At 37.8% G+C, this 20,767-nt stretch overlaps 2 protein-coding genes across 3 annotated transcripts in view; both read right to left on the reverse strand.

Moving 5' to 3' along the window:
* lpin2 (lipin 2) overlaps positions 1-11,977 on the reverse strand; it is a 30,788-nt gene extending 18,811 nt beyond the window's left edge. The window contains exons 1-2 of one of the 2 annotated variants that reach the window (XM_059344747.1): positions 11,878-11,977; positions 3,585-3,785 (exon numbers count right to left, since the gene is read on the reverse strand). In XM_059344747.1, the coding sequence (XP_059200730.1) occupies positions 3,585-3,776 (192 nt within the window). In that variant the 5' untranslated portion in view covers positions 3,777-3,785; positions 11,878-11,977. Of the gene's footprint in view, positions 1-3,584; positions 3,786-11,877 lie in introns of those variants that run through there. The other variant, XM_059344748.1, reaches the window with a different exon arrangement.
* Positions 11,978-14,605: 2,628 nt separating this feature from the next.
* myom1a (myomesin 1a (skelemin)) overlaps positions 14,606-20,767 on the reverse strand; it is a 37,137-nt gene continuing 30,975 nt past the window's right edge. The window contains exons 32-37 of the mRNA XM_059345308.1: positions 20,508-20,613; positions 17,937-18,100; positions 17,786-17,822; positions 17,520-17,542; positions 16,720-16,775; positions 14,606-15,843 (exon numbers count right to left, since the gene is read on the reverse strand). Coding sequence (XP_059201291.1) covers positions 15,583-15,843; positions 16,720-16,775; positions 17,520-17,542; positions 17,786-17,822; positions 17,937-18,100; positions 20,508-20,613 — 647 coding nt within the window. The 3' untranslated portion in view covers positions 14,606-15,582. The remainder of the gene's footprint in view (positions 15,844-16,719; positions 16,776-17,519; positions 17,543-17,785; positions 17,823-17,936; positions 18,101-20,507; positions 20,614-20,767) is intronic.

A 20,767-nucleotide genomic window follows, 5' to 3' on the forward strand; every position in this document is an offset into this window, starting at 1 on the left:
AGTTAACAAAAGTCATGGTCCAGACAACATCTGTGGGCGCATACTCAAAACCTGTGCAAAGCAATTAAGCCCTCCTTTCCATTACATTTTTAACAAATCTTTAGAGGCACAACTAGTACCTGAGGTCTGGAAGGACGCTGTGGTTGTCCCTGTTCCCAAATCCAACAGCCCCAAAACCCTCAATGATTTTAGACCAGTGGCACTCAATTGTAATGAAAGCATTTGAAAAATTGGTGAGGTCTGAAATATTAAGGAAAACAGAGCATTCACTTGACCCTCTGCAGTTTGCTGATAGACCCCGTAGGGGCGTGGAAGATGCCGCAGTCACTTTACTTAATTTAATTTTTAAGCATTTGAATAACAGCGGCTCCCATGCCAGACTCTTATTTGTTGACTTTTCCTCTGCTTTTAATACAATCTAACCCCATATTTTAACCACAAGGCTGCTAGAACAGTTTGAGCTGAGCAATAATCTGGTAGGCTGGATCCCTAACTTTTTAACAAACAAAATACAACACAGGTCTCAGTAATCATGCAAACTTTCCAGCCATTCTGTGGCCTCATTATTGAACTTGATTATTTACAGTCATCTGACACAGAGTGCATTTAAGTTAGCAAACATAATTTTAGGTTGTCTGGGTCATGGTCTAGTTTAGTGGGGCTTGTAAACAGGACGCAGTCGCTCTGACAAAGTCTGCTCATTATTAGCCAAAACGCACTTTCCTTTATTATAGCGCCACCTAGTGGTGGAAATTCAGGATGACAATAGATTATAAAGGTGTGACTTATATTCAAAGTTTCATGAGTTTTGGGGTATGTTCAGGCAGTGAAAAATGCGATCATTTGGGAAGAAGAAGAAAAAAAAAAAATAATAATAATAAATAATAATTCGCAATACAATAGGGACCTCGCAGGTCGTTGCCTGCTCGGGCCCTAATTAGGTCTCTATTGGTTTACTGTGTTGAAAAAATGGCAATTAATGGAAAAAATGCTGTGTTACTCATATAGAGTGTAATTTTGTGACATTGTATGACTATTACAAGTAATCTTTGACATTTCATCTGGTGTCTTTCCAGAAATCAGAGCAACTAGAGGGAGTAAAGGTTATATAACACCACTGACAGATGATCAAATGAAGTGCACCTTTAGCTTTACATTGGGGTAAAACACATAGCTCTGTTATTTTGAGCCTTTTTAATGCAGAAATGTTACCCATTATACCTAGGCACAGTATGGGATTGTTTCCCCCTGACAGCCAATGTGAGTTTTGAAGTTTGATCCTACTTCTGTCCAGAAGAACAGTAAACGGAAGGAAGGAGGAACTATTTATGCATGGCCGACTTAGTTTTTTTAAAACTTATTATCCAAAATGTTTTTTTAGGATTCAAACTGTGCTTTAAAAACATTTCTGGTTGCCAACCAAAGTGACTGGTATATGGGCACAGACACACTATCCACAGCCAAAATTTAATTAGTATTTGGCTGGAAACTTCAGCTTCAATCCCACTCTGAATCTTTAAAAATATCTGCATGTCAGGGACAAATATCACATATTTTTTGTGGTCCAGTAACTTCTAAAATATATATATATTTAGTACCAGCCCTCGAGATCTGATAAGAGAGCTCAGGGACGCATGCATAACTGTTACACAACAGCCCTCGTTGTTGAGGCCTTTCGTCTTCTACACGTTTTCTCCCCCACCCACACATTCAAGTTGTAGAGCTGTTGCCATAGGAACCACTCATTCAGACCTCCCTTCAAGCCCATCAGCATTCTGGGTAGGTGGTGAGACAGTGTCAATCCCCCACAAATCATCACCCACTCTGATCCTCAAGCAAATAAATAAGCTTTCTTCAAGTCAGAGTGCACCAGCACTGCGCTAAGAATAGAAATCAGGGACAAGTTCACCATTGATAGTGATGTGGCGTGAAAACACATGAAATTATAATCGCTATCTAGTTTTAGCCATCATTAATTACTAAGTGAACTCCCTAGAACATTATTATATGAAAAATGATAAACTCAAAGAACAAGGAAGGTTGTGTTGCAGATTTCTACTGCAAATATACAAGTAGATCTTTAAAAATGCATGGTATTTAGCTCTTCATTTACCTACTACAACATGAAAACTACAACCAAAACAGGCTTAAGTTGCTCTCCCTACCTATCAACTAGGCCAATGCAAAGGTGCTACAAAAAAGTCATTTTCTCAAGTGAGGGTTGAGTGCTTAAAATAGCACCGTTGTTCCTGAACTATGACTAATTGGATCTTATCTCCGGGGAAGAAAATATAGTAACAACCAATATCCAGGAGGGAGAAAAGCCCAGAACATTCAATCAATGTTCTGCAAACAGAACCAAACATTTCCTCAAATGGTTCAAAGATGCTTCATTGAAGTGATTGATTCTGCCTGAAGCCTCTAGACATGAGAATGTAACTTAACAGGAAAATAGGGCAACTTATATTTAGTGATACACAAAGATGACCCAAGCCACGGATCCCTTTTAATTAAACACTGTTTTCTACAACTTATGTAAAACTGACATTCAGTCTAGCTTGTTTAAAGAGATAAAATTTCATAAATGTAATTAAATACTAATGGCCCGGCATATAAAAACAGTTTGTGTAACTGGTGTTTTTAGTTTCGGGTCAATGTCAACATACTGATCGGAGGTAGTAACAGAGATGTTCAATTGGCAAGGCTGTTAGAGATGGGATCAATATGAACTGGTGGAGCGGGCAAGATGGAAAATACCGGATGTACGTAATTTGTGGGAAGTGGAGCGTATCACCAGAAACACGCCTCTCACTTGAGTCCGACAGTAATCGAATCATGTTAGCAAAAAGCAAGACAAGTTTGTCTCTACAGCGATAAACAGCATGAGAGGCAGTTCTTCCACCATCATTGTTTTGAATTCACTTGCCGCTGTGGTCGCTGATTGTACACATAGGGCCGCTGCTCTGTTACACGCCACTAATGCCTCCTCTCACTTTGTTCCACAATGCAAGAATGCAAAGTGAATGGGCGCCAATATTATACTCTTGCAGAATCAGTTTGGAAGTCATGTCTTATGGCTTAATGACAACAAAGCTTATAACGACACTTTTGTGGAAATGCAGTATGAAAGGGCTACTGATAATAGTGCCATCACCCCGTTTAGTGCAATACACTACCACATTAAAAACTAAAGCCTCACTCTAACAGACTGCTATAGTGTGTGGTTGTTCAGAGAGAAGTCAAGCCTACACTGCCCTGAAAACGTGTGGAATAAGCAAATGAGTAAAAACACCTGTGTGGTGAACACTGGAGTGTACAAACTTAGTAGTCAGTAACCTAAAACCTGAAAACAATCCGGCTTAGTTTGGACACAACTACTAGCCACAGTTGTGTCTTTCTATGCTGTATAAAAATGCATATTGTGAAATACAGTAAAGATTGTGAAGAAATGGGCTTGTGGCTTCAAAGATAAACAAAACATTTTCTCAATGGGGCATTTCCTTTCCTTCTGCAGATGTGTGAGCTTCATATGAATCAACTTGTACACAGGAGAAAAATAAACACAAGATAATTCTTGAACTTACCACTTTCTCTTTGGAGCGCAGAACACCCAGCTTGCCAAAGCGCACATGAAATGGTGAGCACTGGTAGGTGCCATCTCTCTGGCGGACAACCACAACATCGATGCACCCAGACAAAGTGGCCTGATTAATGCCCTTATACAGTTCTTTCACGGTTACCAGCACCTGACCTGCCAGCTGGCCCACGTAGTTCATGGTGTCCGCCTGGAGGGGAAGGAAAGAAGAAAATATTAGCTGAGTTAAGGGAAAGAGAGGATAAGGAAGTATTGTTCAGCAAGAGTTCAGAAGAGGAGACCGTTTTGGCTCTTACAAGTTGTGAAACCTAATAGTTTTCCACTTGATTTAGCACTCGCTCAGCCCTTCCGCTGTTGTCTCTTGTTTTAAGTATCTTCTTTTGGACATTTGCACGGCCTTATTTGTCTTTTGCTTTCATCTCTCAGCTCCCTCTCGCTCTGCCTGCCTGCCCTGTGGTGTCTGTTATCTCCTGACCTGTATACAGACTGCCAGAGCGCCACTGTTACCCTGTCACTGGCCGCTGTCCCACATGAGCCACATCAGAGAGGGGGGCTGACGGCTGGGCTCAAACAATGAGAAGAGACAACCTCACACAGAGTTCCCACTGGCCTGCTGCAGTGGAAGCAGCTGACTTCCTGTTTACATTCATAACCCTCTGCTAAGTAAATCAAACATCATACAAAAAGCTTAAGTTCTGTGCCTATAATTATTTGAACTTGGATTAACCGTTTACAGTTTCTCAAAGCACCCTTTTGTCACTTGGGAAAAGCATTTTCTGTGGCTGTAAATTCTTTTACAAGCAATCTGTTTTGCCACTAAATCAGAGAGAAAATACAACACAGGCCTCAGTAATCATGCAAACTTTCCAGCCATTCCGTGGCCTCATTATTGAACTTGATTATTTACAGTCATCTGACACAGAGTGCATTTAAGTTAGCAAACATCATTTTAGGTTGTCTGGGTCATGGTCTAGTTTAGTGGGGCTTGTAAACAGGTCCCCCTGCTGACTTCATTCGTTTCATTATGCAACTTGAAATGGTCCTATCTCACACTGACCTTTTGTTCACAGTAGCCATTAGAGCAGTGGGGGCTGTTGTAGAGTAGAGAATAGGAGGCATTTGTGCAAGGATGGCATCATGGAAAGTGGGAAACTGGCATGATACATTACACATAGAGAGCAAGCTAATGAATAGAGATAGCAATAAAGATTGTGATAATAATTCCCACATTTCTACCCAGACACAGGAAGGCAGCTATCATGAAATCAAACAGACATAATGTAAGCTGACAGATCAAAGGGCTGCAGAGGGGTTTAGATGATTTGATATGAGGCCTGTCAACTACAGGAAGCTCTCAGTTGTTTCAAGGAACTTCACCCCACATTCTCAGAAAAAGAGGATGGAAAAGCTATGCCCCAGTTAAGGCACTTTGTTGACATTCACTACAGTGACACTCTTCTGGAAGATAACACAAAGCTACAATCTGAAGTAAAGTAAACAGTCACAATGAAAACACTGTTGCTTAACTTCAATGCTCGTATGAGGGAAAGAAGTTCAAAACTAATAAAAAAATGTTATTGAAAAGCTGCACTGTTTATTTATCTAGCCCCACGGTTCCTTCAAAGGCCCTGAACATTTTATTCTGAATAAAACTGAAAACTCAAATATCAACAATCTGCTCAGTGAAATGAAATGGAACATCTGGAAATGGTTTTAATCTATCACATGGCAGCTATATGAATTATAAATACATGAACAAACAATATAAAATGCTGCCAAACAACATGGTAATGATTACTACTAATATCACTGTTTACATATAAATATGAATCACTAAAATGAAGGCAGTGTGATTACAACCGCTGTTGAAGTTTCTGTATCAAGTGAATTTAAAAAAGCAGTTGTCTTTCAGCTCATGCCTTCACAGAAAAAAAGACCAACGAAATTAAGTTCCAGACAACATTTATAGATAGAGTTAGAGTTAAAAAAGTTGTTTAAACAATACAACCTCTCACAATGAAACACACCTGGCTGTCTTATCTTTCCTTCCTTCTCCAAAGACAGTTTTCTAATTTATTGTTAAGAGCAGAAGAGATAAGAAGAGAAGAAGCTGCTTGATTCAAGTTCTCTGAACAACAAAGGCCAAAGTGACCTGCTGCGAGCTAACCTGCACACTTGAAGATAAGACACACAGCCAGATCAAACTTCAACATTGTAAGTTGTTATATAATAATATAATAAAAAGAAAATATGGGGAAAATAGAAGCAGTAAATATGGAACTTCCACCAAAATTATCATTAATGGTTTTATAATCTGGTACTCTCTGGTATTCTAGTTTAAATATGATGTTTTAGACTGCAAAAGTCAAACTTTAGTCATATTTTTTTTATATCTAGCTCAATGCATATAAGAACTTGCTGCAAGACAAGAAGACCGAAGAAAATGTGTTTTGTGATGGTCAATACAGCCATGACTGGTAAACAACACTGTCAGGGGTGAAATATTCACCAGCTGCATGTTATTGATAAATGTTGCGATCAGGAAAATTATGTAGACATTTGGAGCATTTTTTTTTTTTTTTTACCAACTTCTAACTTTCCCTTTCATTTTGACACCACAGAAACTCCCATTGCATGTGCACCAAGTGCAAAGCTCCTGCCCTCTGGACTGACATTGTTAAACCAAGGGCAGAGATATATGAAGACATCTGTCAAAAGAACAAGCTCCAAACTACTATGAACGGGCATTATATAACAGGGAATATTCTACATGAAAAGCAAAAATGACCCTTACAAAGGAGCTGTCTGGAAAGGTGCCAGTACTCAGTTATCTATAAGCCAATCACATGTGACAAACCGGCTTCTACCCATTGTCTTTTTGTCCTTCTTTCAATGTCAACTCGGAAGTTGAAGTATTGACAACACGTAGCTACAGAGCCAGACCCCAAATTTCCAATTAAATAGGACAGGCTTAGTATTTTGGAAAATAAATGACGAGCAGATTAGCCAGGCGATGCAGGCTTAATACCAAAAATGATGATGATGCATTTTTAACATCTAAAAAACAGGGACAGAATACAGCAAATCTTTCACCAATGCAATACATTTTAGTATTGTAGTAATGATACTTAAATATTGTTGTTAAAGTGAGAACCTGTTAATGATATTATGGTTTGTTTTGGGGTTGTTTTCTTTCTGCTGTTTTTAAGAACAGCCTACTGACCTATTGTTAATCTGAATCTTCAAAATTTAACTTAATCGTTAACCTGACTGTGGCTTCATGTGCTGTAGAGCGAGCAACACACCAGCTCTGTTAGACAAATGGTTCTCATAAATCGGGGTGGAATTACTGTACCGCAAAGCACGGTGTGAGATGTTCTTTGCACTGTTGTGTTTAATTTTATACATGTCTAGCATTTAAAATATGATAAATATCAGCTATTTGCGTTTGGTAACATTTGCTCTGTTAACTTATGAAAGGTTATTTTACATTTACGCTTTTTTGATTATTATGTTCTTAATTACTTAAGAATAAGTTGACTAAAAATGGAAACCATAATTTGAGTTTCATCGAACAAAGGTTGATAATAAAGAGCTATTAGTTAGTCTAGACAAATATCAGCGCTTGTATAAGAGTGTTAAAATAAATGGCTGTATTATTTTCTCTAAGCTCGAACATAAAAAATAATTTTCCATCTCCGTAATATTGCCAAAATCAAACCTCTTGCTTTCTTGTTGTGATGCAGAAACTGTAATAAATGTATTTATATCCTCCAGACTTGATGATTGTAATGTCTTTTTCTCAAAACTGTCTAGCAGTGCAACTAGTGCAACTAAGTCTTCAGCTTGTTCTGCAGCTAGAATCATGTAATCATATAAAAGTTGTGTTAAGCCCTGGTCACAGTTTCCACAACACAGTAGTGAGTATGTAGCCTTAAAACTCACATGATCCATCTGATTCACTGTGGTCAGGTATCAAGGCACTAGGCTTGGCTACAATAATAAGGCAATAAATCCAAACAAGCTGCCAAACCAAACAATACAGTATGACTAACTATTGTATTGCCCTCCAGCATCAGGCCAAAGCTGTGACCAACTAACAGACCTGTCAGCTCTGACTCACCAGGGACCAAGACGACCTCAGAGACAAGGAGTCATCCTGTTCACTATTGTCTGTGTTGTCCTCTGTGTTGCTCCCCAGGAGCTCCCTGTCCCCCCAGGACCTCTGCCTCTTCATCACTTTTAGGAGAGCTCCAGCTCTTACTCTACCACCTCAGGATACTCCACTGGGACCGATGTTTTCCTGCCTCAGATTACGATGATAGCGCCTCCCTGCCATCCTGAATCCAATCTCAACTGTGGCCCACCTAATCACGTTGGAATAACCCTCCCAAGGGTAAATACCAGCACTTTGCTATCTGACGCCATTGCGCAACACTGTCATAAATATTGCCATCCTTCTTATGGACTTTTCTTTGCAGGATGTGCTCATTCAGCCAACTGACAGGACACAAAATGCTCAGCCAATGGGATGACATCTTTAAAGTGACGGACCGTGGCTGATAAGGGACAGCTAGTTCCTGTAAACAGCTATGCAATGTTTTTCCCTGATAAGAGTGCGAGCTCAGGTTAAAAAACAAGCAGCACTCCGCAGCGTAACGTTATTGCATGTGTCAGTCACATGTACGATACGGTTGTTGCTGCGTGTGCTTGTTATTGTGCGTGACTAATCATAAAAGGGGGGGTTGATAACATTGATTAGCTACAGGAGTCAACCAGGGAGCTACTCAGTGTACTGGACTTCAACATGTTGATCTTTTGTGGCTCATTAACTTTGACCTTTTGGCATCCCAAACATGTGATCAAAAATTAACAGGTGAAATCTGTAAATAAACACAAATGGGATACTCTCTGTGGGGATTAGTCTATATTAAATATCAATACAGCTTGTTAAATAAGCTAAAGTTCTAATTTTATCCGTATTGACATTCAATACAGATGGAACGGGTACACTCGTGAGACTGTAGTCCAAGCAATGATGCATTTAAACACGTTTTTGTCATCAGGAGGTTGTCACTGGTCCGACTTCCAGCATCCTCCTGCCTGTTTTAGCTCCTAAGTGAATGCCGAGATAAACATACTGCATGAGGCTCTTCCAAAAAGGCCTCATCCCCACTGTCCCATCTGCTAAGCCTTTTCTAAACATTATCAAACAAAACACACAGGCCTACTGGGTGCAAGGCTGTTGGTTCATCCTCCCTCTGTGCTGGGATCTATTCTGTGTTCGAATATTTGACTAGAGTCATGCATAAAAACATTAATATTTCCTCTTGGAGATGAAATATTGTACTGTGTACAGAGACACAAATAACCCAGCAGCAACCGAATACACTTACGTCACTAAAGTCCTCACATTTAATAAATACACCCTGTACTGTACCATTAAGAATTATAAGACCAGACATTTGAGTGTTGTGGTCCTGGTTATATAATTATGGTCTTCATATAAAATGATCCAGTGCATATTTGCTTTGATGGAGTGACAAAAGAATCAGTCCCGTGACTGAGCGGGCCAACCAGACAACACAAGGTTCATATTACACCCTCTAAAGTATTAGGTTACACGGATCTGCACCAAAATGAGCTTACTTATTATGCGAGTAACATAAACCACAACAACTACAACCTTAGACAGACAGTGTTGTCTTTCATGTTTACACATTCTGCAGTGCCATAAAAACTAAGCTTTAAGGATTGAGGCTACACCCTGTGAGAAAGAAGAAAATGCAAAATGTTTTTTTTTCTTTTAAGTGAAGGTACAAAACAACCCATTAGTAACTCTTGCTTCCTCAGCTGCTGTGAGTGTAGAAAAAGGAAGTCTGTGCAAAAACTGTTCAACTTCAAAAACCGCATTCCACTTTACTGAGATGTAATTCAGATTCACTGTGTAAAACTCAAAAGACCCAAGTCAATTAACTTTATCTAGGGTTATTGGGTACACTGAGTTTATGATTGTACAACAACATTCCTGTTATAAATCCTACCTGCATGGGTTGAATGACTTTATGGTCATTGTGGAGGCTTTAGTTTCTGTTACACTATAATGTTTCAAACTGGTAGGTGTTTTTACTATTTAGTAGGGGAGGGCAATATGATGATATAGTCAAAATTATATAAAAATATCTATTATGGCTCGACAATATGGAGAGAATCAAATATCACAATATATTTAAACAAATGCTTTTATATTGATATTGTGATGATGCTGGAAGATGGACCATTTGTGCTTTTACATAATATTTACACACTTATATTTTTGATGAATAATACTAATCATCATAAATAACCATTTTAAAACTAGGAAAAAACTCTTACGATATCCAAAACCTATGACGATATATAATCTCAAATCCCAATCTCCACACATTATTGATGTACTGCCCAAGCCTAATGTCTATTATATATAATTTTCTTTATCATTACTATCAAAATGTTGAAAAATCAGCTGCCATACTGCATTATGATCCATGGGATTGTTTTGCTAACATGAAGTCTGAAGTCCACCAAACTAGGCTTTATCGTGTTAATATATAGACTATAAAAATATTTAATAACCAGAAAGCATGCTGTATGGCAGCGGTTCCCAAACTTTTTTAGCCGCACACCCCCTTCTATGTCCCAACCAAGTTGACGCACCCCCAATCCCCCACACCTTCAAAAAAACCCAAATACAATAAGCTTTTTTATAGCCATATTAAAGGCGGCATGTTTAATCATGCTCAAATGACAATGATGTAATAAAATAATCACGATCACAACAATGCGGTCTCGCATTTGAATTAATCTGAAACACTGTAACACAGTTTCAATATAATGCAACAAAGTTATGCGCAAGCTTCCACTTTTAAGAGCAAAGAGGATGATGACAGGCTCAGGATCAGAGGCAGAAAGCACATAAGTTGGGGAAATGTTATAATATTTTGAGCTGCGTTGAACAAAAATAACTGCTTCTACGCTTCATTTTAAGATGAAGTGCATTTTGAATAGCCTGCATTTGTTTATTAATTAATATTACAGTTTTTGATTTTACATTTTATAAAGGAAATGTTTATTTACACTTCTTTATTGTGTGTGGGGAAAAAATTTAATTAACAGACTGCCATTACATTTTTCATCTCCCGCACCCCTTAGCGGCAGCTCGTGCACCCCTGGGGGTGCGCGCACCACAGTTTGGGAATCCCTGCTGTATGGTGATGTATAAAGTTATCGGAATATGAGATAACTTAGGGATTTTTTAAATGTATTGTGTAGACTATTTAGTCTGCACAATACAGTAACAGCTTCACAAACTACAGCCACCAGTTTTGCACAAGTTTTTGCTAGTAAACATTATATACTGAGGGCAAATTAGCTAAAAATGTACTGCTCATCATGACGTGTCATGATACACAGAGAGTATTTGTTTTGTAAGGTTACCTTGGGGCATTGATAGATTGACTCTGGTCAATAAATAAGTATCAGGTTGTAAGACAGTTTAGACTATTTAACATTATACATTAACATTTGAAAACCACTGGAGGTTTCTGTGTTTTCACACACCACCCACAGGCAGGTGTTTTGTTTGGTGAGGTGGCAGCACTGCTCACAAACACAACAACAACAACATCTCTACTGATTAATACAGAAAGTGAATTAACACAAGAAACAAGCTAGCTTCATGTCGCACAATTTTTGGGGCTTAAAATGCTAATTTCGGAGAGATTAAAACTGCCATATTGCTTGATTTAAATGTCACCAAGCGCTCTAACGTTGCATGAACGGAAATACGGAAATAAACAGAAACTAAAACCGTGTTATGAAATGTGTTTACTGTGTGGTGTTATGGTTGTCATTAATAAGAGATTCAAATCATAAACAGTGTGGCAGGAAATAGTAAACAGGGAAATAAATGAATGGAGACGGAGCTCCGCGAGCCGTTTTACCCGCAGCTAGCTCTAATGCTACCGTACGGTTACCGTTAATAGGAAACGGTGAAACGGTAACAGCCCCATGCTAACGCTCGGTCACCGCTTTCAATGAACAGTGGTCACGGTAATTATTAGCGGGATATGATGAATGAATTGCCAGTCTAAATAGGTAGTGTCTCTGGTTTACATGAACCTAGAATGTAGCTAGATATGTTAGCTAGCTTACAGGCTAGCTAACATTAGCATACGGTACATTCGGAAATACGCGTTACCATATATGGCAGCGGCCACCAAACGGCTAAAATCCCTGTTTACCTTTCGGTTGCTCCGGTGGGATGCTGCCGCAATGGTGTCCTCAGTGAGTCCCCATGTTTTTGAGCCTGTACGGGTCCTGTGAAGCCTCCTGACGTGTCCGTGCCTGGACCACCGTGGCGGACTGGTTTGGCTGGAAGCAGAGAGCTGGAGTTGATGGGACAGCGGCGGCGCTCACACACACACACACACACACACACACAGCTGCTGTGACTTCTCTATCCAGGGTTCAATTAGAGGCTTCCTCCAGCGTCTTACACCAGCAGTTCTCAACCTTTTTGAGTCGCGACCCCCAATTTTTTTTTTTTTTTTTTTTTTAAATGTGTTTATTCATTTTTCCTTTTCAACACAGACAAGCAAACACAAAACTTCAACACAACAACGCTTAAGCAACAAACAGTGACTCAGTTACACACAAACAGTATTCATATTGACAAAGTACATAAATAAGAAAATAAAAGGAAATCCCATTATTATGACCTTCCAGGGAATCCCTGTAACAAAATGGAAGATACATCGTATTCCAAATAATTCAAATAAGGTTCCCAAACTTTATAAAATTCGTTTGAGTTTGAATGTAATGCACAAGTCAAGTATTCCAAAGGCACTAAATCAAACAGCACTTTATGCCATCCCCTAACATTTGGATCCTTATTGCTAATCCACTGCAACAAAATATTATTTCTAGCTGCAAATGTAAGAATACAGAACAGTCTTGGATTTGTTAACCTAACACCTCTAGCAGGTAAGCCTAATATAAGAGACACTGGGTCCATCTCCAACTTTAATCCCAGTATATTTTAAATTTCTGTTAAGACATTAGACCAGTATTTCTGCAGCTTACAGCATGACCAAAGACAACGTGTTAGAGTGCCAATTTCAGTTTTACATTTAAGACACATTGGAGACAAACTATGGTCGAACTTATGTCTGCGATTAGGGGATATATGCATTCTATGCAAAATCTTAACCTGTATTGATTTAGCACGAGTCGCGACCCCCAATTTAACATGTATGTTGTCCGTGACCCCAAAAAAGAAACAAAATGACCAAAAAAAGTCAACAAAATGACCAAAAAAGACACAAAATGATCAAAGAAAGACAAAATGACCAAAAAAAAGACACAAATTGACCAAAAAAGACACAAAATGACCAAAAAAGACACGAAATGACAAAAAAAGGGAACAAAATTACCAAAAAAGACACAAATTGACCACAAAATGATTGAAAAAAGATACAAAATTACCTAAAAAGACACAAAATGACCAAAAAAAGGAAACAAAATGACCAAAAAAGACACAAAATGATCAAAGAAAGACAAAATGACCAAAAAAAGACACAAATTGACCAAAAAAGACACAAAATGACCAAAAAAGACTCAAAATGACAAAAAAAAGGAAACAAAATTACCAAAAAAGACACAAATTGACCACAAAATGATCGAAAAAAGACACAAAATTACCTAAAAAGACACAAAATGACCAAAAAAAGACACAAATTGACCACAAAATGATCGAAAAAAGACACAAAATGACCTAAAAAGACACAAAATGAACAAAAAAAGACATTAAGTGACCAAAAAGACTAAAACACATTAACACATGAACACTTTAACACAGTGGAGACAGAGCTGACTTCCAAAATGATTTGGCGACCCCCAGAAATCATCTCGCGACCCCAATTGGGGTCCCGACCCCAAGGTTGAGAATAGCTGTCTTACACAATAGAGTGGAACATTATGAAAAGAAAACATCCTTTGACTTATAACAATGAGAAATTATCGCAAAAATAATGATCATCAAACTAATGACTTAGTTTCTCAAACTAATGACTTAGTATGACAAAAAAATGACTGAATATCTCAAAGTAAGTATTTTGTATGTCAAAAAAATACTGACTTATTTTCTCAAAATAACTGAATATGTAAAATAATTGCTCAGTGTCGTAAAATAACACTTAGGATTGCAAAACATTATTGTACATTTCAGAATTATGACAGAATATGTTAAACATATTAACATAATATGGTGAAATAATTATTATCTTGAAATAGGTTAAGAGATAAATGTTTTATTTTGAAAGTCATTCACTTTTAATAGAGGCTACTGTCATTATTTTTGAAATGGCAAGTTATTATTAAGCTATTCTAAGTCATTTATTGAGATATTAAGTAATTTTGTGGGACACAAACTCACTTTTTTGAGACACAAAGTCATTTTTTTGCAAAACAAACTTTTTTTGAGATATTTAGTAGTTTTTGCATGTCATTTTGAGAAAGTTTCTCATTATAATTACTTAAAGATGTTTTGTTGTTTGTTTTTATCACAGGGCTAAGTTTTCATTTTATTTTTGTCTTGCACTGATATAAATGGGCTTCCATAGAACTTCTATGAGTTCTATTAAAGAATACTTTGCCCTGAGCAGCCCAGTTTAGAGGACATTCATTGACAGATGACACAAAGCAGTAGGCGGGTGAGAGGCAAGCTGATGCTTGGGACTTTTGTCTCCTCTTTAACGACTCATTGTGGGCCCAGCACCCCACTTTTAGAAACTCACGATGAATGGCGGCAGCAATGAAAGCAGGCAGAAATCAGATGCCACCATTAGAGCAGCTGTTTTCTAATAGGCCATCATTACTCCCCCAAAGCCTTAAGCTTGTTGCGAATCAAATTAGTTAACTCTAATGGAGGCAATTTTTTTTCAATGAATGAACTGTTTATGGAGATTATGTAAAGACAAAGAGAAACCTCTCTAAAGCACGAACACTTTTATTACAAGGAGTGCCTTGAAGGGAAAACAGACTTGTGTTTAACCTGTTAATTACACACACCGAATGCTGCAGGGCATTTTCTTTATGGTTTCCTCATGTTGCACTTGAAATACTACATTCCCCCACATTCAATACATTTCTTTGACGGCGTCTGACATTCAAATGATAGTTTCCATTGAAAGACGTCCAAAAGAATGCAAGTTATACCTGCAAGAATGTGCACACAACTTTGTAGGCCGCATGAGATACCGTGCATGGAGCAGTTTTAACTGTTGTGTTGTCATCACACTATTCTCAGTGACTTCAGGGTTTACCTGCTCTACCTCTCCTACAAACTGTTGTAATTATTGACACATGCAAACAGTACTTCAACGTCAGATAGCAAACATGCTCGCAGTACAATTCAAACATTGAGTGCTATAATCAGTGGAGCATGTGACATATCCTCTGACGTTTTTCCAATGCCCAACAACAAAAAGCAAATAGCTGGTGGGAAATTCATTAAATTAATTTATTTTTTACAGTGTGTAAACCTCAGACATGACTTGGTTTCAGAGGTCAAAAGGTTTTCCAAATGTAATACTGTAATAGTAAAAGAAAACCGCACCTTGCTTGTGCTGGCCTTCATTGCTAAAACAAGGATTAATGACAGGTCAACCATCTCGACCATGATTAAACAATACATTTACAGACAGAAGACATGTCAAGCAACTAAAAGCACACAATTTTCCTCTCGGTATCACTTTCATTGTTTGCTTCCTCGACAAGCAATACCCAAAGCTCTTTAGCCCAGCACATGAAAAAGGCAGGAGGAAGCAGCTGTATTAATCATTTATTTAAACTGCTCAGTGCACCGGCATGTGCCGGGGTAAAATGCTTTGGAAATAGCCCAGTCGTTCTTTGTTTTTCTGCTTTATTTCATTACGCTGCATCATCCTTTAGCCTTTCTTGGCCTCCTCCTCCTCCGGGTTGTAGACGCTGACGGTGAACTCTCCAGCCTCTGTGCCGTACTTGTTCTTGACCATGAGGGCGTATTTGCCAGAGTCAGCTGTGGTGACGGCGTCGATTGTGATGCTGGCGAATTTGCCGTGCTCAAACTTGAGTTTGATGTGGGTGTCAGATACCAGCTCCTTCTCGTTCTTCACCCAGCTCACCTCAGGCGCCGGCTCGCCCCAGACATTGCCAGTCAGGTTCAGGGACTAAAGAGAAAAAGAGGATGGCAGAAGTTTGATGACTGTCATATAGATGTGGATTCACAGAGTTCAGAGGAAACATATGCTTGAATAATATGTCTCATGCAGGAAGTCATATTTGAACAATTTCTTATTTTTGTTGTATACACAATGTGTTCTTATTTTGTTTGCATCCATTGATTTCTGGGATTCACTAATGTTTCCTTATCTTTTTTTCTTCGCTTAGGTAAGAGAACATTTTATGAGTAGTAGAAAGAACTCTTAAAAAACAAAATTACATTTTTTCATATTCCACAAGTTATTTCTCCAACTCAAGGAAACACAAATTTTAAATTTGAAGAACATGAAAAACATGCATGGGTATATTATAATTACATTTAGATTATTATATTATATAGATTATCATATATATATATATATATATTGCTGGGTATTTGATTTTCCTATAATGCCAGTACTGATGCTCCTGTTTAATCATGTTTACTTTGTTCAAGTTAATTTAACAGTCTGTCAATTTCGCTACTACTTCCCTTAGTTCTTCTTTTTACAGCTCTTTTTGGTGGCATCTCTCCAGTTCTTGGGCATGTGCCAGATGATTTGCAACTGGCACAACACCTGCCTTTATAAAGTGCTTAAGCGGCATTGCCTAAATGCTAATAAACATTTATGCTCAAGTGATATTTATCATTCAGCACATCTGGACAAGAGCAGATTTAAGAACATTTGGTGCATCTGGAGAACAGAACAACTAAGAACAGAGCATTAATTAAAAATATGAGAGAAATTACAATAATGGTGCTTCGTGAGGCCGAATCCCAAGGAAGAAAAAGGTGAAACAGAGAGGTTAACGTAATCAGCACAGTGAATACCACAATACTTTACCTTGCCCTCTTGGATTGCAACCACATCTGGCAGGCCTCCAACAACGCGAGCACGATCTAAACAAGAAATACAAGAGTGAGCCTAGAGGCAAATTACCTGGAAAGCATTTGCCTGCTGATAACCTAATATTAACCTAAATGACTGTCAAACTGGTAAGTGAACCCTCCTTCATAAATAATAATATTATGCCATTTTTAAAGGTATATACTATCAAGGATTTTCCTAAAAAAAAAAAAAACGCATTGAAAGTCAATCATCTCTAATGAGCCATGACAAATGTGTGGCAGTGTCTGTATCTGCAGAGAATCTGCCCTCTTCATTTTTTTTTCATTTTTTGCTGTTTCTGGACGTCATCCTTTGTCCACGTAGCTTTGAAAACAGCCGACACAGCACGGAAAAAAATGCAAATATAGCGAGGAGAAATGTCAAGTGGACAAAGCTTGTTTCAAGCCTTGGTTTGCTTTCAACTGTGTTTACAAATAGTAAGTGACAGTTCCTACTTTATTTGCCTTTGACTAAACTAAACTGTGTGTATACTGTATGCATGAATGACATTTCAGCTCTGGCAGGAAGTTATCTTTCTTCAATCCCACATTGTAGAAATAGCGCCATTAAATCTCATAGAAAGCATTTTCCATAAACGAGATCTTGATATAATGATAACCAGCACACTCATGTATCTTCAATTCCACTGGAAATAAGTTTAAAATTCTATTAAAACTGAAATAGCCTCTACGTCCATACATCATGTCATAGAGCAAGGTCTCTTGAGAGCAACAAAAGAATAAATAACCACTTACTTCTCTCTGCGATGGCTGCCGCCCTGCGGAAGGAAGCAGACACACATTGTTAGAAACATCTTAAAACGGTATCACAGGGCAGAAATGCTTTTTCCCTGGCTATACAATTCCAGGAAATGTATTTTGAGTGCTTCTGAAAGGCCTCACACAGTACATCAGCGTCTATTTAAAGTTTGTGATGACTCTGAATATTTATTTGTGTAAACATCCTTTTCAAACAGAATTACACAACAGAAGGACCCAGTCAGACGACTTTATTTACTTACTTGAGCCTTTGGAATTCTTCAAATGCCTCTTCCCATGCTGCAACAAAGAAACCCAACTTATTATTGTTAATAGATGCATTAAAAATAGACAATAGGATTTTTTTTTTTACAAATCTGAAGTTCCTTGTTTGACTTTAAAAGTTTCACTCACCCTTGCCGGACAGATCAAACACTCTCTTCACACCGTCCTTGCCATCAAAGATGTCCATGGTGTATTTGCCCTTGTCCTTCTCAGTGGGCTCATTGATCTTAAGCCAAAGCTGCTCTCCTGTGACTCCGGACTTAACTCTCTCTGAAGCGGCAATCTTACCATCTCTAATGGAGAAATGGGTAACAGAGATCAATTAAGGCTGGACTGTTTACTGAAAGTATCACTGAAAAGCAAGACTCAGGCAGGAAGGCAGTGAATGCAGCTTCAAATCTGCACAATCATCCTAGTAAACATGAGACATCTGATACAAGTGACCTATATCACTACCAGTTGGTGAGATTTTGTCCCCATCTGTGGATTGTTTTCACATAATTCATTGGAAGATTATACAGAAGAGCTGAGTGACAATCTTCGTCCAAATCGTCCCATTTAAACACAAATACTGTACAATATTAATCATCATAAAATATTTACCATACCCCAAAATCAAAAATATTCCTTTTTTTCTCATACCTGTGGTTCTATTTATCTGTCTGGAATGTTTTGGTGTGAGATATTGGCTGCCTTCTCTTGAATATAATAATTTATATATTATATAATAATGCAATAATGTAATGGCTTATGGTGCACGAAGCAGAAAAAAATAAATTTGAAATAGTCAAGTACAATGTCCCTTTCCTTGATACTAGATTGATAAGTAGCACTACAGGTAAGAGGAAAAATATGTATTTTTGATTTTACAGAAGAGCTGAGTGACAAACTTCGTCCAAATAGTCCCATTTAAACACAAATACTGTACAATATTAATCATCATAAAATATGTACCATACCCCAAAATCAAAAATATTACTTTTTTTCTCATACCTGTGGTTCTATTTATCTGTCTGGAATGTTTTGGTGTGAGTTGCCAAGTGCTGGAGATATTGTCTGCCTTCTCTTGAATATAATAATTTATATATTATATAATAATGCAATAATGTAATGGCTTATGATGCACAAAGCAGAAAAAAATAAATTTGAAATACTCAAGTACCATGTCCCTTTTGATACTAGATTGATAAATAGCACTACAGATAAGAGGAAAAATATGTATTTTTGATTTTAGAGTGAACTGTCCCTCTATGTGTGAGAGTGAAACAATATTTATGAATGCAGCGATTCTCCCTCATATTACATATTGCTTTACTAATTGGTACCAGACTTTAAAACCACAGTACTAACATTGTATACAAGCAAGCTTTAATATCTCTGACAAAAAGCCTTTTCTTTTTGAGCATCACATGGCTGGAAAACACAACCAACTGATTAGAGAGAGACTCAACAACATGTTGTATGTTACTTTATCTAGAGAGCTGGAAAATGAGCTGTTGGAGAAACAAAAACAATAAAACTATAATTAAAGGAATAAAGTACAATAGAGCAAGTGTTTTAAAACGGCAGTCAAACAATTTCACATTTTTGTTTTTTGCTTTTATTTGACAGAAAATACGGGAGAGAGTTTTGTGCATTGGTTCGTGCCACTGCATTCAATATTCAAGAGCCTGTGTATAGCAGACAGGAGATAAACTAGAATCAGTGCCTCATGGTTGTAGTTGCAGTTCACGTCCATGTCTGTCTCGAGAGCCATGGCCACGGGATTAGTGCTTCAAATATGGATGTTGCTGCAAATAAACTACTTCTAAAAGCTACTTCTTATACCTGGATATTTTACATTTACAAATTAATTAATCAAATTGTCTGTAGAAACTCCTTGCACAACTATAGCACTAGAGGCTCCAGTAACGGTCAGCTTGAAGTGCCTCACCCAAGAACAAAGGCTTTATCGCGATCTTTTTCTGCCTCACTACCTCTGTTGCACTGAAAGTAAACAGGTATTTAAAAAGAAACTGAAATGTTATTTTATACAAGCTGTACATTTTTAAATGTTCTTACCTTTTCTTTCCTTTCCTTTTCTTACCCTTTTTAGGTTTATAGTGACTGACCTTACCTGTAAATGTTTGATATATTGAGAATATGTTTTTCTGTATATTCTGTGTTGTTCCTGTGGACCCCAGGAAGACTAGCTGGTTACTAAGGTACCAGCTAATGGGGATCCTTAATAAATAAACAAATAAACAAATAAACATGCATCTTTAACCCAGCAGCACACAAGATCTATACAGTCGGCACAGTTTAAAGGAGGCCACCAAGGATTACATCATCAGATCAGACTTCCTTGTGTTCCTAAGTTAAGGTGTTAAATATGTCCGAAAAAGTACTTTTGCGGAACATAATGATGTCATTGTGAAGCTGAACTTACCTTTTGGATATACCTTTTTATCCTATTAGATGTTTGTGCAAAAATAATAAGCGTATGGATTCTTGAGTTATTGGCAAAAATATGTTTGTGAAGAACAGTGATCTTTGATTTTTGACCTCCAAAAAAAGAGATCAAGTGGACGTTTGGGTCAAATTTGAATGAATTCAAGGCGCTACTGAGATATTATATTCATGGGACAGACAGATGGACAACCCAAAAATATAATGAGGCATAAAAAAGGATGTGAAATAAGTTTTTCATATTTTACATACTTGTGGAGCCAACCAACACGCAGGTCCTCATTGTAATATGTGACTTCGGAGTAGAGGATGATGCCATGTTCAGTACTGGTGACTTTGATTTCAGTGGAGGAGTTGGCTGGAGAGAAAATAATAAAAGGTAAGTGTTTATCTTTATTCAATAAAAATACATAGATTAATGGTGTATAATACTGCATGCAGTATTTCAGTCTCTAGCTGTTAATAGTCCACTCTGCTTCTTTCTGTGGTGCATCATTACCGTTTGGTATGTG

The sequence above is a fragment of the Centropristis striata genome, chromosome 11, assembly GCF_030273125.1.
Source record: "Centropristis striata isolate RG_2023a ecotype Rhode Island chromosome 11, C.striata_1.0, whole genome shotgun sequence".
In the NCBI taxonomy this organism is placed as follows: Eukaryota; Metazoa; Chordata; class Actinopteri; order Perciformes; family Serranidae; genus Centropristis; species Centropristis striata.